This window comes from Danio aesculapii, chromosome 2, assembly GCF_903798145.1.
Source record: "Danio aesculapii chromosome 2, fDanAes4.1, whole genome shotgun sequence".
Lineage (NCBI taxonomy): Eukaryota > Metazoa > Chordata > Actinopteri > Cypriniformes > Danionidae > Danio > Danio aesculapii.
Window position 1 is genome coordinate 17271772 of NC_079436.1, and position 17179 is coordinate 17288950.

General features: G+C 36.3%; 1 protein-coding gene across 2 annotated transcripts in view; it reads left to right on the forward strand.

Annotated features, from left to right (window-relative positions):
* The window catches only part of zbtb41 (zinc finger and BTB domain containing 41), a 50334-nt gene that overhangs the window by 11364 nt on the left and 21791 nt on the right, over positions 1–17179 (forward strand). For both annotated transcript variants that reach the window (XM_056473851.1, XM_056473843.1), the window contains exons 4-6: positions 3775–3841; positions 4021–4168; positions 4318–4447. In XM_056473851.1, coding sequence (XP_056329826.1) covers positions 3775–3841; positions 4021–4168; positions 4318–4447 — 345 coding nt within the window. The remainder of the gene's footprint in view (positions 1–3774; positions 3842–4020; positions 4169–4317; positions 4448–17179) is intronic.

Consider the following 17179-nt stretch of genomic DNA (forward strand, 5'->3'; position numbering starts at 1 on the left):
TTTTCTTCAAGAACAATAACTGATCAGAATGGTCAGAGAGGTGAGCACAGACTCATCTGAGCACTTATGATGTCTTCAGCCGTGAAGAGCTTTATTTATTTAGTCATCAATTTAGTTTGAAACTAAAAAAACAGTTTTTTTTAATTATTATTTATTTATTTCCTTAATATTTTCCCTGAAATTTTTCATAATACCATATTCAAGACTTCCCAAGGTCAGTAACGAATAAATAAACTGAAGCTTCTGGGAGACGTGGGATGTCTGAAACGCACAAATACCTTGGTCTAGCTTGGACTGAAACAGTTATCAGTATGCCTGAGATTTTTCATTCTAATGGCTCATCTGTCAATGTTTTAATTGAAGCCAGTGCATCTCTGATATATTTTTGATCCACAATTATGAGAAGCATCACCTTGAGGCGGCTGAGTGTACTGCAGCCAAAGCGGTAAATGGCTGCAATGTAAGCCTGAATAATTAATTCAGATATTTTGTACATTTCAATAAATAGCGATACTTGGTGCCAGAGTATCGATAATGCATTTTGGCTGGTAATATTGTGATAAATTGCCGTATCGATATTTTGTCCTACCCCTAATGTACAATGGGGAAAAATATTTGATCCAATGCTGATTTTGTAGGTTTTCCCATTAGCAAAAAAAATTATCAGTCTATAATTGTGATGGTAAGTTCATTTTAACCGTATGAGACAGAATAGCAAAACTCCAGAAAAGTACATTTCAAAAAAGTTGTGAACTGATATGCATTTTAATGAGAGAAATAAGTACTTGAACCCTTCGTAAAAACATGACTTCAAATCCTTATTTTGCAATTACAGAGGTCAGGCATTTCTTGTTGGCCATTAAGTTTGCACATCTCTGTAGGAAAATTCTGAGCTGATTCTTCACTATTTTCATTCATTCATTCATTTTCTTTTTGGCTTAGTCCCATCATTAGTCAAAGGTTGCCACATCAGAATAAACCGTCAACTTATCCAGCATGTGTTTTACACAGCAGATGCCCTTCCAGCTGCAACCCATCACTGGGAAACACCCATACACACTCATTCACACACATATACTACGGACAATTAAGCCTACCCAATTCACCTATAGCGCATGTCTTTGAACTTGTGGGGGAAACCGGAGCACCCGGAGGAAACCCATGCAAACATGGGAACAACATGCAAACTCCACACAAAAATACCAACTGGCCCAGCTGAGGTTTGAAACAGTGATCTTCTTGCTGTGAGGCGACAGCACTACCCACTGCGCCACCGCGCTGCCCTCACCATTTTCATGATCACTACTCCACAATGCTATTCTGTCTATCACAGTTAACATAAACATACCATTTCAATTATATGTCTCAGATTATTATTACTAGTATTATTATTATTCTATTATTACTTATTATTACTCGTTTGCCCCCCCAATACATCCCCCACACTCCTCTAAATCATACTCCTCACAATCACTGCACGATTTAACACTTGCACATTTAAAGTTTGCACATATTCATTGCACTAATTCACTTATTTGAACTGTACATACCCACTGCACATGGACATTTGTAATTATGTTTATCTATCTGCACGCTTCTGCTATTAATAGCATCCTGTACATATATTCATTTATTGTAAATCTGTTCATAGCTAATACAACCTGTATATAATGTTCATAGTACATCCATCTGTAAATATTACCATAATTTTTCTATAACTGCACTTTATAACTTATACCTGTATCCTGCACTTGCTGCTATTGCACTGCTGGTTAGACCGAAACTGCATTTCGTTGCCTTGTACTTGTACATGTGTATTGACAATAAAGTTGAATCTAATCTAATCTATTAGATTATTTTATATATCTCAGATTATTACAATTATACATCTCAGATCATGGGCGTCATAGTGGCGCAGTGGGTAGCACAATTGCCTCACCGCAAAAAGGTTGCTGGTTCGAGCCCCGGCTGGGTCAGTTGGAATTTCTTTGTGTAGTTTGCATGTTCTCCCTGTATTCGCGTGGTTCGGTTTCCTCCGGGTGCTCTGGTTTCCCCCACAGACCAAAGACATGCACTATAGGTAAATTGAATAAGCTAAATTGGCCATAGTGCATGTGTGTAAAGGAGTGTGTATGGGTGTTTCCCAGTGCTGGGTTGCTGCTGGAAGGGCATCCGCTGCATAAAACATATGCTGGATAAATTGGGGGTTCATTCTGCTGTGGCAACCCCTGATTAATCTGAGATCAGAGTTTTATGTGTTTTTTACTTTTGTGGCAAACACCTGTGTAATAAGAGTCAGCCTGTTGTAGTCTCCTTTTCACCACTTTAGAAATGTATCCATCTGTAACAACAAGGTTCAAATCTGACACCTCTCCTGTTCAACCTTTATACGCTCCCACTGAGCCAAAAAATGAGAACAAACCAAACACAAACCAGACACTCAGATCTTACCTAGCCTTATTACCTAATGACTACAGCCCTATTGACACCCTCTGTCAATGCATTGATGAAATTAATAGTTGGATGTGCCAAAACTTTCTTCAGTTATACAAAGAGAAATCTGAAGTCATTGCATTTAGGAACAGTGATGAGGTTGTCAAGGTGAATGTGAACCTTGACTCTAGGGGTCAAATAACAAAAAATAAGGTCAAGAGTCTTGATTGGTGATTCTGGAGTCAGAAATGAATTTTAATAGTCATAACAAAACAGTAAGTAATCAGCATACTATCATCTCAAAACATTGCAAGAATTAGATGCTTTGTTTCTAGTGAGAACTCAGAGAAACTTGTTCATGCTTTTATCAGCAGCAGGGTGGATTACTGTAATGGACTCCTCACTGGCCTTCCCAAAAAAGACAGTCAGACTGTTGCAGCTTACCCATAACGCTGCTGCCAGGATTCTGAGCAGAACCTGAAAATCAGAACACATCACACCTGTACTCGGGTCTTTACACTGGCTCCTAGTTCCATTCAGAATACATTTTAAAGCATTATTACTTGTTTATAAATTTCAAAATGACCTAGGACCTCAATAGATATACTTTATGATTACAAACCTAACAGGTGCCTCAGATCATTAAGATCAAGTAAATTAGAAATTCCAATAGTTCAGTCAAAGCAGGGTGAATCTGCCTTCAGCTACTACGCCCATCGCTGCTGGAATCAGCTTCCATAAATGATCAGATGTGCTCCAACATTAGGCACAGTCAAATCAAGACTTAAAACACATCTGTTTAGCTGTGCCTTTACCGAATAAGTACTGTGCTACGTCCAGCAGATCGCACTTTTATGGCTTTATTTTCTTTTTCATTTCTTCAAAACCTGTTTGAACACATTTTTAGCTGTTTATAATATTTTTTATTTTCTTGTTTCTTTTATTCTTGTTTATTGTCAGCACTTTGAATTACCATTGTGTTTGAAATGTGCTATATAAATAAACTTGCCTTGCCTTATACTTCAGTGAACGCTGGAAATGCTAGGTCTCTTATTCACTTTTTAGATGTTTTTGTAGTAATCTATTAAAATTAGTTTTACTAGAACTATTAGTTATTTAGTGTAACTATGTAATTATGTAATGTTAATTTGCTATGTAATTATGTAGTGTAACTATGCTGTGTGACTATGTATTTGAATTAGTTTATTTAAACAACATCTTTTCATTTAATGCATTTACTTGTTGCAGTTAACAATATATTTTCCGGCTTGTTTTTTGGCTATGGAATTATTTATTGTTAATTATTTAAGCATAAGCATGGAACATGTTGTCTGCTAACAGATTTCATCCTGACCACCTGCAGGAGTTTCTCACTCAGAAGAAGAAGAGTGAAGTGTGGAAATGTGATGTGAGTCATATGCCTTATTTATTCTTTGTTATTTTATATAATTGTTTTTATGTATCATTAATATATGCCAATTGCCACAGAATGCCATGAAGTTTTAACTAAATTATGTTTGTAAACACTTTTCATTTGTCTGCAATTAGTCTAAATTTGTCATTTTGTTCCTGTTGCTGCTTTTGTAGATCTGTCACAAGTCCTTCAGCCGTCGCCCCCACCTGGAGGAGCACATGATCTTACATTCGCAGGACAAACCCTTTAAGTGTGCCTACTGTGATGACTACTTTAAGTCACGGTTTGCCAGGCTAAAGCACCAAGAAAAGTTCCATTTAGGTAAAGTTTTCCTAAAACCGTTTGTTCGTGTTATGAATGTGTTGTTTTTTGTGGTTTTGTCTGTATTGTGGGGTGTGAATGCTTCAAAAGTTGAAGTCTTATTGAGCCCAAAACATTCTTTTAATGTTCACAAAATGTCCATTATTCAGGACCATTTCCTTGTGACATCTGTGGTCGTCAATTTAATGACACAGGCAACCGCAAACGTCATATAGAGTGCACACATGGGGGAAAGAGGAAATGGACCTGTTTTCTGTGTGGAAAATCAGTTCGAGAAAGGTGAGAAGTTGCTTTTATTTTCAAACATTAGCTATGTTTCCATCCGAAGATGCAAATTAGATATATTCACATAAAACATGTGCATCTAAATCATCATTTCCATTACCATTTTGTTTAATTTTAAAAGGATCAAAACAACATTTCAAACGTTGTGCTATGTGGGTTTGTCCATTAATGCCCTCCCATTTTGCATATTTTTGTCATCACATGGTCTGATAAAACCATGGATTTTTTTTTTTTTTTTGATGCGCATGCAGGAATTTATTCGTTTGATGAATTTATCTCACTCAGTTGTGTGCAAACGTTTTTTTATGTGCATTTTCAAAATTAATGTGCATCTTGGCATTTCCATTGAAAATATTGCAAAGTGTGCATAAAAATTAGGTGGATGGAAGTACATAGTTTTTAGTTTTTTTATGAAAAGTGTTTGCAAATGTTTGATAGTTGATGTTTGTAGGTTTGAATAGGCAAAGGCAGAAAAGGCAGAGTCCATTTTTTATTTATTTATTTGGTAACACTTTACAATACGGTTGTATTAGTGACGCTTGGTTATTGCATTAACATTAACAAACAATGAAGAATGCATTAATACAGTATTTATAAGGTTTGTTAACTTTTAGGTAATGAAAATACTTGTTTATTGTTAGTTCATGTTAACTCACAGTGTATTATCTAATGTTTACAAGAAATAAAATCATATTTTAATAATGCATTCGTAAATGTTGAACTAGCATTAATAATGAACAACACATGAACAGCATTTATTAGTTCATGTTATGAAATATATTAAGTAATATTAACTAACGAAACCTTATTTTAAAGTCACCATTTTTTACAAATGAGAATTGTAACAAATTTAGCTCATTTTCTGAATGTTAATGATTAACAGTAACAAGTTATTATTAATTATGAATATTCAGAATTAACTTATAGTTCATTTAACAAAATATATATCTGAGCAGACTCTTTAATTGTTTTTTTATGTATTTAGAAAGGGAATTATACTTCTTGTGAAGTAGATGAATATTTTTTGAAAGTTTAAAGTAATTATAATTAAGCTGGTAGCAAGCAATCTTTTGTCGTTAAAATGACAATTTCTGTGAGGCAAAACAAAGACAATCCAACGTGGTTATAATATGATTTAATGACTAACCAACACATAACGAACAAAACGTACAGTACATAAAACCACAGAAAAGCAAGGAAACTACAGAATTTACATAAAAGAATGGCAACATTCACTCAGTTCCACACGACTAATAAGGACCACCAAGTATTGATAAACCAAATCCACCCTAAAGAGACGGATAAACTTTAACCAAGAGTATTAAAGAATGTAAGATCTGTGCATTTATTTTATTCATTTTCTTTTCGGCTTAGTCCCTTTATTAATCGGAGGTCGCCACAGCAGAATGAACTGCCAATTTGTTAGCATATGTTTTACGCAGCGGATGCCCTTCCAGCTGCAATCCATCACTGGGAAACAACAATACACTTCCATTCACACATATGCATTACGAACAATTTAGCTTATCCAATCCACCTATAGTGCATGTCTTTGGACTGTGGGGGATACTGGAGCAACTAGAGGAATCCCAAGTGAATAACGGGAAAACATGCAAACTCCACACAGAAATACCAACTGACCCAGCCGAGGCTCGAACCAGCAACATTCTTGCTGTGATGCAAGAGCGCTACCCACTGTGTCACTGTGCTGCCTGGATCTGTGCATTTCTACAGTAAATAACACCCTAAGAGGTCTATTGGTACGTGCTATAGAACAGAACATATAGTTGCAAACAAACATATCATATACCTTTCGAGTTATGTGCTAAAAGTCCATTTCAATATGAGTGTTTGTGCATGTTTGTGGATTCCCAAGCAGAATGAATCTGGCCAGCATTTTGGTAGATAAGATGTCACAGAGTGACTTTACTCTCAGACTTTTGGCACCGAGTGTCATAAATGTCATGTCGACTGGAATCAAAACATTTTAGGAGGAAAAATAGAATTTCACCTTCAGACTGTATGTTACAGAATATAACTAAAACATGTAGTTTCTTAAAAGAGGGGCTATCCTCAGCCACCTGGTTTCATATGGGTTTTGGGATATAATATTCATATATTTTTGGGGTGTATTTGTCATTTACTCGCCCTCAAGTTGTGGATTTCATTTTTGTTTTTCTGCTGACCACAAATGATAACTTAAAGAACAAAGCAAATAAAAAAACTTGATCGTCCCCACTAGGGCTGCCCCCAAATAGTCGACTAAACTTTAGTCGATATAAAGAGGGCTTGGTCGAATACATTTTTATTAGTCGGTTAGTTGCAAAATTACGCAATCAAGGGCTGCGCAGTCAGTGTATGCATCAGCAACGAGGGATCAACGCGATCTCGTGCCTCACGGTATACCAAAGCGCACTTGTGGAAGAGGTGTCTGGCTGATGCTAATAATTATGTCAGGAAAAAAGTCCAAAGTGTGGGATCATTTTGAAAAGTCGATGGACGACCCTAAAAAGGCTGTTTGCAAACTCTGCAGGCAAACATTTGCCTATCACTCGTCAACATCAAATATGTCTTATCATTTAAAACATGTAAGTAGTAACGTTAACCACCTCACATGGCCCCTCGTTTTAACAATAAGGATATAAACACATTTGCGCTGTTAAGTTAAATCATATTCATGGTTTTTGACATGCATTTGTCTCTAGGCTCATCCACAATATAGCAGCGATGATGTGGCGTCGTGCGCTTCGACTTCGCAGTCAACAATGAAGCAGCAGAGTTTCGTTTTGAGACCCCCTCTAAGTGAGAAAAGAAAGCGAGAAATCACAGAGAAAATCGTCGATTTCATTGCGCTTGATATGAGACCAATCAACGTTGTCCGTGGTGACGGGTTCAAAGAAATGTTTAAATTCCTCGAACCAGGCTACACCATTCCCAAACGCGACACAATAATGCATGGCTTAACAAGCAAGTTCAACACGACTAAAGAAATTCTTGTTAAGAAAATACAAAGTTGTACAGCAGTCAGCTTTACAACAGACACGTGGACTTCTATCCAGAGTGAGGGTTACATGACCGTTACTGCACACTTCATGTCTGAAGATTGGCAACTACATTCTTTTGTGTTGGAAACAAACGTGCTGGAGGAGAGCCACACAGCAACCAATATAAAAGAGCGACTCAGTGAAGTGATGGAAGAATTTAAAATACCTGGAGAAAAGAGGGTAGCAGTCGTACATGACAATGGCGCTAATATGGTGTTGTGCACAGAATTGATTTCTAATGATCCATCCTGGGGTAATGCGAAGGGCGTCCGTTGTGCGGGGCACACGTTACAGTTATGCATAAACGTGGCTCTTAAAACTGACCCCATATGTCGATGCATCGCTGCTGCTAGACGCCTTGTAGGGCATTTCAAGAAAAGTACCAAGGCTACAACAGCTCTGACTCATAAACAGAAGCAGCAGAATGTTGCAGAACACAAACTTATCCAAGATGTCTCCACAAGATGGAACTCCACGTACTTCATGCTGGAGAGACTCTTGGAACAGAGATGGCCAGTTACAGCTGTGCTGTCAGACCCTGAAATTACCAAACGGTCTGAACGAGGTCTAGATCTCTCAACAGCACATTGGCTGACAGCGGAGGACACTGTCGCAGTGCTAAAGCCTATGATCACTCTCACTGAGCTGCTTTCTCAGGATTTAAACGCATCCCTATCTGCCACACTGCCCATGTTAATAAACATGAAGAGACGCCATTTGGTGCTGCGCAACGAAGACAGTCCCACCACAAAAGCACTAAAGACAGAACTAGCAAAAGAAATCGACACGAGATGGCAAATGACGGAAAATATTGCAACCAGCATTTATATACAAGCTGCTGTCTTAGACCCACGTTTTAAGAGCTTGTCATTCTTTGACCAACACGAACGATAAGATGCGTACTCCACAGTGTCGGATCTGGCAGAAAGTTTATCTACAGAAGCTGCGCCAGAAAGTGAGCATGGCAGCATTAGCCCTGCAGAGGAGGGTGAGCCCGAACCGAAAAAGAAAAGCAGGCCGAGATATCCATGCTGATGGCCATTGATGAGGAGGAGCATGCAGAAGAGAAGGATGAACTAAAAATGTACTTGGCGGATAAAACAAAGGTTGATTCGGGACCATTGGCATGGTGGCTAAAAAATGAACATCGATATCCAAAGCTCGCTAAAGCAGCTAAACGCCTCCACTGTATCACTTCCACATCCACTCCATCAGAGCGCATCTTTTCAAAGGCCGGCTTCATTGTGAACAAGTCGAGAAGCTCCCTTCCTCCCAGCAATGTGGACAAGCTGGTGTTCCTCTCACATAATATGAAAAAAATAAAATCGAATTGAAAGCTTAGGTAAGAATGCTCAATTTCCTTTTTGTAGTGTTTCTGTTTGCTATCCGTTAGGCTATATATAAAAAAAACGGGTATTTTTTTATATCGGGTAGGCTATACAAATAAATAAATACATATTATTTTTATTTTTTCGTTTTTATATAATGCAGAAGTTGTTTTTTATTCTGTTAGAAAAATTAGTCTGATGTTTTTAATTTGTTGTTTCAAGTCAAGACTCATCCGTCGTCCTAATGGCAGTTTGTGGCTTTGCTCTGATATTTTTGATTTGTATTAGTGTTCTTTAAATTATTTGTTCCACATTTTGTCTTAAATATAGTTGTTCTAAACAATTTAATCAAACAAATAGGCTGTTAATTTGTTTGCCGCCTTCTTTTTTATTCTAAGTTTGGGCGTTGTGCGATGTGCATTTATTAAGTTGTTCGTTTTTGTTAATTTTCCTTTTGAACAATATAAAAATTATATAAATTTTAATTTTCCACTGTATTTTTATACCAAACAGCGTTTTTGCTACAGTATTTATTTTTTATTATTTTATTTTTTTTGCCTAGTTTTGTACTAGGCCTAAGTTGCTAATAAGTTTATTTGATTTATTTTAAAGAACGAATTTTAGTTTATTTTATTAAAAACTGTTTTTTTTTTTTTTGTTTGTTTGTTTGACATGTAACTGTTACAGTTTGTATTTTTGATAATAAATAATTAAAATGCACAGGCAGTCTGATTGCTGTTTTTATGTCATAATTAGCCTATAACGTTCCGGCCACTGATTTTTGTGTAAGCACTGTATACTTTAAACGCTTTACTATTCCGTTTTAAGCGCTTAATTTTTGTTTTGAATGCGCTAATATCATGCTTTAGCATTTTCTGTCATATGGAAGTGTTAAACTTCAACTTGGACTATATTCCTAGTATATACGCAAGTTATTATATTAATATCATAAATTAACGATTATTTGACTAATCGCTAAAATGCAGGAGTGTTATTCGACTAGGAATATCTTTAGTCGGGGGCAGCCCTAGTCCCCACTGACTTCAACAGAGGGAAAAAATGCTATGGAATTTCACACCAAGAATGGTTTAGTTACCTACTCTTCCATAAACCAAATGATGTTCGCTCCAACCTTAAAACAGAAATTTTAAATTTTTGTTGTTATTTGGTCCGGCATGGACCAAATAACAACAAAAATCATGTATTTACCCAGTTTAGCAATAGAGAAAAGATAATTGGAAGTGGTCATCTCCAGTGGTACCTTAAACAGATAAAGAGAAAAAAAACTATGAAGATGCGCACTTTTAGCTGCAGTATTAGTCTTTTATGTAACTTCTTAAGGTGCATCACATTTGCAAATTTGGTGGGCAAATAAGGTCCATTTTACATGGTCAAATTTTGCACTTATGTTCATCAGTGTGCTTAATTCTCATACTCAGAAACTTGCAAAAGAGTCGAACTCTTGAACACAGATTTCTACTGAAATAACTGGAACCTGTCAGTAAATTGTCATAACGCAATAATTTATATAAATAGGTTAATGTCTGTAATATCTCAATTTATTTGGTCAGATGTTCCAGTAGTGGAGTTTTAAAATTTCTGAACTGTGCTTAGACTCTATATCAGTCATCTGTAATTACCTGTGGCCTCATGCCTGATACAGAGTCTAATACCAAATTCACACTCAAATAAGGCACAGAAACACTTTTGAAAGAGACATTTGTGTCTTTACACACTACCAGTGCTGTTCAGAGAAGTATAAATGCATTTACAGAAGAATTACAAATGTATGATTTGATTTTAAGACATATGGTGATGTAAAGACACCTTTACAGTATATGATACTGCTTGAGTGTGTGTATCTGTGCATTTTTACATCATGTACATATTACAAAACACAGAGCTGTTGTTTTCTCACCATTCTCAACAAAATTATCAAGGACGATTAAAGCTCGCTCTGTCCAGAGCAACCTACAATGAACAAACAAACAAAAAATAAAATAAACCACAAATTAACATGAGCTGACAGACAAAATTTATCAGTTAAGTGGTCACAGCATCGCTAAAATCTCACCTGTATTATTGTTTATTAGCCAATATTACCACTATTATATATACAAAGCTAGCAGATGTTACAATTCTTATATGTATATATATATATATATATATATATATATATATATATATATATATATATATATATATATATATATATATATATATATATTTCTTAAGCTTATATTTAATTGTTGGATGACATATATAACTGATTTATATTAGCATCTTACATTATCAGAGTTGTGGTTTCATCCCTGTAGGTTAGTAAAAGATGTAGGGAAAATGCAATTTTCAAGGCCTTCAATATAGTACACACAAACAGTAATAATAACATTTAACTTTCAATAGTTAATAATCAAGTACCTTGAAATGGATAATGAATCATCTTCTGATAAAAGATGAAATAGCAAGCTTCTGCTCTGCTCTTTTCCAGGATAACTTCCTCACGTTGCGATTGTAGCGGCGAATAATAACAAATAATAATATAATGCTCGGATTCTGTACTTTTTGGGAAAACCAGCAACTTCCTGAACAAAATGTAGCACATATATGTGTCTATATTAGCATTTAGTTGTTACAATATAGTTTCCTAGCGAAAGGACAGTGTTTTTTAAGACAACATAACATAACTTCAACAAGACTGGAAGGTATTTGATGTCCGGTTTGATGTCTCTGCTGGGTCCTAAAGACGAGAATGACGGCGGAATATCTCAAATATGTGTATCATTTCCTCCAAAACAACTGTAGAGATGAACACGGAGGTAGAGAAATCGTTTTTATCCACATATAGATCGGCTATGAAGCGCAAATGTTTGTATCATCAATAATTAAGAGTCCAGGTGAAACACGGAGAGGCAATTTGATTAAAAAAATAACAACATTACTGCATTAGAGCTTGCATAAACTTTGTAACATCACGTACGCATATTAATACAGCAGTTCTGTGTCAGTTCAATCAGTTGACTGTTGAAATTCAAAAATTGTAACCCAACTGGTTGAGTTTTTAAATAAATAACCGAATAAAGGTTTAAAACAACCCAACAAAGCACCAAATATTTTTAACTCAACCATTGGGTTAAATAAATAACCCAACATTTTTTAGAGTGTAGCTATTATCCTAAGCAACGTACAAGCTGTAATTAGATACATATTAGATATAAATAAATATATTTAAAGAAATATGTATTTACTATTCATGTTAAAATAACTTAAACCCAACATTTAACAAAACAATCCATTTCATTTAATGTTAAGGCAAATAATATTATTTTCCTCCTTCTGGTCACTCCCTGGCTGTATCTGATGTGTGTTACTGCACCAGAGCTAGTGCTACTTGAAGTATAATTTGAAAGAGTAAAAAGTTTTAAACCTCATAAACTAACAGACACATTTTTCTAAAAATTCAAACATAGTTCAGTAATTACTTTGAGAATTTTTTTTTAAGAATGTTTTTGCATTTATGTTGTCATACATTAATGTTTGCACTATTGCTTCAGTGCCCTGCTGCTTTCCTAATTATTTAATGTGAATATCTCATCTGTCTTTAAATACTCATTAAACTTTACAGTTAATAATAAGAATGTGTATTATTTTATGGGATGATAGTAGGGGTGCTACTTTTAGCAGATATTAGAGCTAAAGAAAGAACAAAAGCTATGTTCTTTATATTTACAGATAAACAACTGACCTGCATTTGAAGCCCTGGACTGATGGGAAATTTCGTAACATTTTGCTTCTTTTTCTTCTTAAAATGCTATCTTTTTCATATGCCCATAACTTTTATGCTCCACCTAGTTACCTTCTCTACATCCTCCCATGTCTGTTTAACCGCTCGTTTACGTTTGTTTACGTAAGTTTCTTTAAGTCCTCAATAGAAACAAAAGTCACACTTTAATTTGGTCATACTTTATTTTAATGATCTGTTTGTTGAATTTAAGTTACATTGCAACTAATTTTCATTAGATTATAAGTATACTGTTAGTGGAGGATTAGTGTAAGTTGACATGTACTTGCAAAGTTTCTTATAGTCAGTTAAATGTCTGTTGAAGGAGCAGTATCAACAGATATTAAGCAGACAGTATACTAATACTCAAATGGACCATCAGAGTAAAGTGTTACGTTTAATTCTTGCAGTGTTATTGAGATGATATTATGCTGATGTAGTTACTTTTTTGACATGACTACTGAACTCATATCTCACTCCAGAATCACAACAGGATTCTTGACCTTCTTTTTGTTTTTTGACCCTTAGAACCAAGATATGCATTCACTTTGAGAACCTCATCACTGTTCACAAATGCAATTACTTGTTGTCTTCTCTTTGTTTAACTCAAGAAAGTTTTGGCACATTCAACTGTTCATCAGTGCATTGGCAGAGGGTGTCAATTAGGCTGTAGTCATTAGACAGTAAGCCTAAGTAGATCTGAGTGTCATCAGCATAGCTGTGGTAGCAGATTTGGTTCTTTCTCATTATTTGGCTCAGTGGGAGTAAATAAAGGTTGAACAGGAAAGGTGCCTGAATTGAACCTTGTGGGATTCCACATGTGATGGGTGTGCACCTTGACCTATGGTCACCTAAACCATTTAAGGACCATGCCAAACAGCCCAACCCAGTTTTCCAGCCTATCCAGAAGTATGTTTTGATCGACAGTGTCAAATGCGGAACTGAGATTGAGCAATACCAACACTGTTAGTTTTTCTGAATCCGTATTTAGGCGGATATCATATATTATCTGTATAAGGGCGCTCTCTGTACTATGATGTGCTCTGAAACCAGATTGAAAATTGTCTAACAGCCTTTAGAGCTTAAGAACTTGTTAACCTGGTTAAAACAACTTTTTCAAGGATCTTGCCAATGAAAGGGAGATTTGAAATTGGCCTATAGTTGCTCAATAGGGGCTATCCAGGTTGCTCTTTTTCAAGAGGGGTTTAACAACTGCAGTTTTAAGTTTGGGAAAGTCCCAGAGAAAATTGAAGCATTTACTACTTTAAGGATATCCATTTCTATACAGTTAAACACCGTTTTGAAGAATGATGTGGGGAGTGTGTCAAGACTGCAGGTTGGTGTTTTCATAATCTGCACAGTCTCTTCTAAGATTTTACCATCAATTGCCTTGAAATCAGACATACTGTGGTTGAGCTTCTCTGATGTCAACACAACTTGGCTGATTGGATGAGCTGATTGGCTTTCTGATATTATTGATCTTATCGGTAAAGAAATAAGTAAACTCATTACATATACATATACTTTCAGAGAGTAGTTCACTGGGAATACTACTGAGGGGGTAATGAGTCTTTCTACTGTTGCAAAGAGAGTGCGGGAGTTATTTAAGTTGCTGTTTATAAGGTTTGAAAAGAAAGTCTACCTAGCAATGTTTTGTTCCACATTAAAAGCAGAAAGACTGTCTTTAAAGATGTTATAATGGACTGCTAGTTTTGTCTTTTCATCATCTGTACTGCTGTTGACTTCTTCCAAAGTGCTTTTTGTCTACCAGTCCTCTTCCTGACTTTGACAGGAGCAATGTCATCTATGACATTCTTAACTTTAGATTTAAGAGAAAATTAACAGAGTCTGCATGAATTCTTGGTGCTTAGTGACATGACCTTCATAAACTGCTCACTAATGTTCTCATTTATGCGTCTCTTTCTGACATGGACAGATCTGTGTTCAATGACTTGAATGATCAATATATCAAAAAGAATACAGAAATGATCATAGTTCAACATCCTTAACAACAGTTGATGAAATGTGTAAATCCTTAGTTATAATTCACCTTTATTTGTATAGCGCTTATACAATGTAGATTGTGTCAAAGCAGCTTCACATAAAAGGTCACGGTAAATAGGAACAGTGTAGTTCAGTTTGTAGTGTTCAAGTTCAGTTCAGTTTAGCTCAGTTCAGTGTGGTTTAATAATCATTACTGAGAGTCCAAATATTGAAGGGCAAATCCAACGATGCGCAGCTCTACAGATCCCGAACCATGCAAGCCAGTGGCGACAGCGGAGAGGGAAAAAAAACTTCACTAAATGGCGGAAGTGAAGAAAAAAAACCTTGAGAGAAACCAGGCTCAGTTGGGCACAATCATTTTAATTTCTCCGCTGGCCAAACGTCTTGTGCAGAGCTGCAGTCTCAGTGGCGGAGGCTGGAAGCTGGCCTCAGCGAAGACTCGTCTGTCTCTGGAGCGTCACAGGAATCAGTCTCATGTTCTCCACTCTTCCATGACCATCACAGTAGCTGCTCAGGATTCGGCCAGGTCCAGGATATGGAAACCTTGGGATCATCTCGTCGCTGGTCTTGGATCGAATCAGTGACTCTGCATAGTCTGAGGGCCTCGGGAAGAGTAACCCCAGGTGGAAATGGAGAATAAAGAAAATAATTAGCGTAGCTACTGTTCATAGTGTATATCAACAAGACGCATAACCTGTGTGGAACCCCCCTAAGTGGTGCACTAAGTGTATGCTTTACTGAACAGATAGGTCTTTAATCTAGTTTTGAATTGGGAGAGCCTCGGACGTTATCAGGAAGGCTATTCCAGAGTTTAGGAGCTATAAATGAGAAGGCTCGACCTCCTTAACTCGACTTTGCTATTCTAGGTACTACCAGAAGCCCTAAGTTTTGAGATCTTAAAGAGCATGTTGGATTGTAGCGAGACAGAAGATTGGTTAGATAAACAGGAGCTAGATTATTTAAAGCTTTATATGTAAGAAGCAATATTTTAAATTCAATACGAAACTTAACAGGCAGCCAGTGTAAGGAGGATAAAATTGGGGTGATGTGATCAAATTTTCTAGACCTGGTAAGAACTCTGGCAGCTGCATTTTGTACTAATTGAAGTTTGTTAATAGAGGATGCTGGGCAGCCTGCAAACAGTGCATTACAGTAGTCCAGCCTAGAAGTCATAAAAGCATGGACTAGCTTTTCTGCATCTGAGATGGATAGCATACTTCGTAACTTAGCGATATTTCTCAGATGAAAGAAAGCAGTTTTTGTGACATGGGATATATGATTTTTAAAAGTTAAATTGCTGTCTAATATGACACCCAGATATTTTATAGTAGAGCTAACGCTAACTTTGTATCCCTCTAATTGTAGGTCGAGTTGTGAGATCTGCTGTGTACAGGATTTAGGCCCAATAAGTAATAATTCTGTTTTGTCTGAGTTTAAGAGAAGATAATTGTTGGTCATCCAGTCTTTAACATCTTTAATACACTCAGTTAGCTTGGACAGTTTAGACGTCTCGTCAGGTTTAGTTGAAATATATAATTGAGTATCATCTGCATAGCAGTGAAAGCTGATCCCATGTCTTCTAATAATGTCTCCCAGGGTTAGCATGTATATTGTAAACAGCAAAGGGCCTAAAACTGAACCTTGAGGCACCCCGTATTTTACTGGACTGATTTGTGAAGGCTGTCCATTAATATTCACAAACTGGTAACGGTCAGCTAAGTATGACTTAAACCATTGTAGGGCCTGTCCCTGGACACCTGTAGACTTTAAGCGATTAATAAGGATACCATGGTCAATGGTGTCAAATGCAGCACTAAGATCGAGTAGAACTAATAGCGAGATGCACCCTTGGTCAGCAGCTAAGAGTAAATCGTTGGTTATTTTCACTAATGCAGTTTCTGTACTGTGATGAGCTCTGAAACCTGACTTAAACACTTCAAAAACATTGTTGGTCTGCAGAAAGGAGCATAATTGAGCAGAAACAACTTTTTCTAGTATTTTAGATATAAATGGAAGGTTTGAAATAGGCCTATAATTAGTTAAGTTGCTGGGGTCCAGTTGTGGTTTCTCAATAATAGGTTTAATAACAGCTAACTTGTAAGGATTTGGAACATGGCTTAAAGATAAAGAAGAGTTGATAATGTTAAGAAGAGGTTCTCCTATAACAGGTAGCTATTCTTTCAGTAACTTTGTTGGAATTGGGTCCAATATACACGTAGCTGATTTAGAGCTATTTGTAATTTTGTCTAGCTCTTCCTGTTCTATGATTTTGAAGCACTGTAGGTTATTTAGATTCAGTGGCGTGTTTACTGGATCTGAAGTATAAGGCGGTGCAGAAAGTTTAATATCTCCTATTTTCTGTCTAAAGCCTTCTATTTTATCACTGAAAAAATTCATGAAGTCATCACTACTAATTTGCGGTGGAACATTTTGTTCCAAAGATGACCGATTATTTGTTAATTTAGCAATGGTGTTAATTAAGAATCTAGGATTGTTATGATTATTTTCTATCAGTTTGCGGAGGTGCTCAGCCCTGGCAGATTTTAAAGCCCTCCTATAGCTGGACATA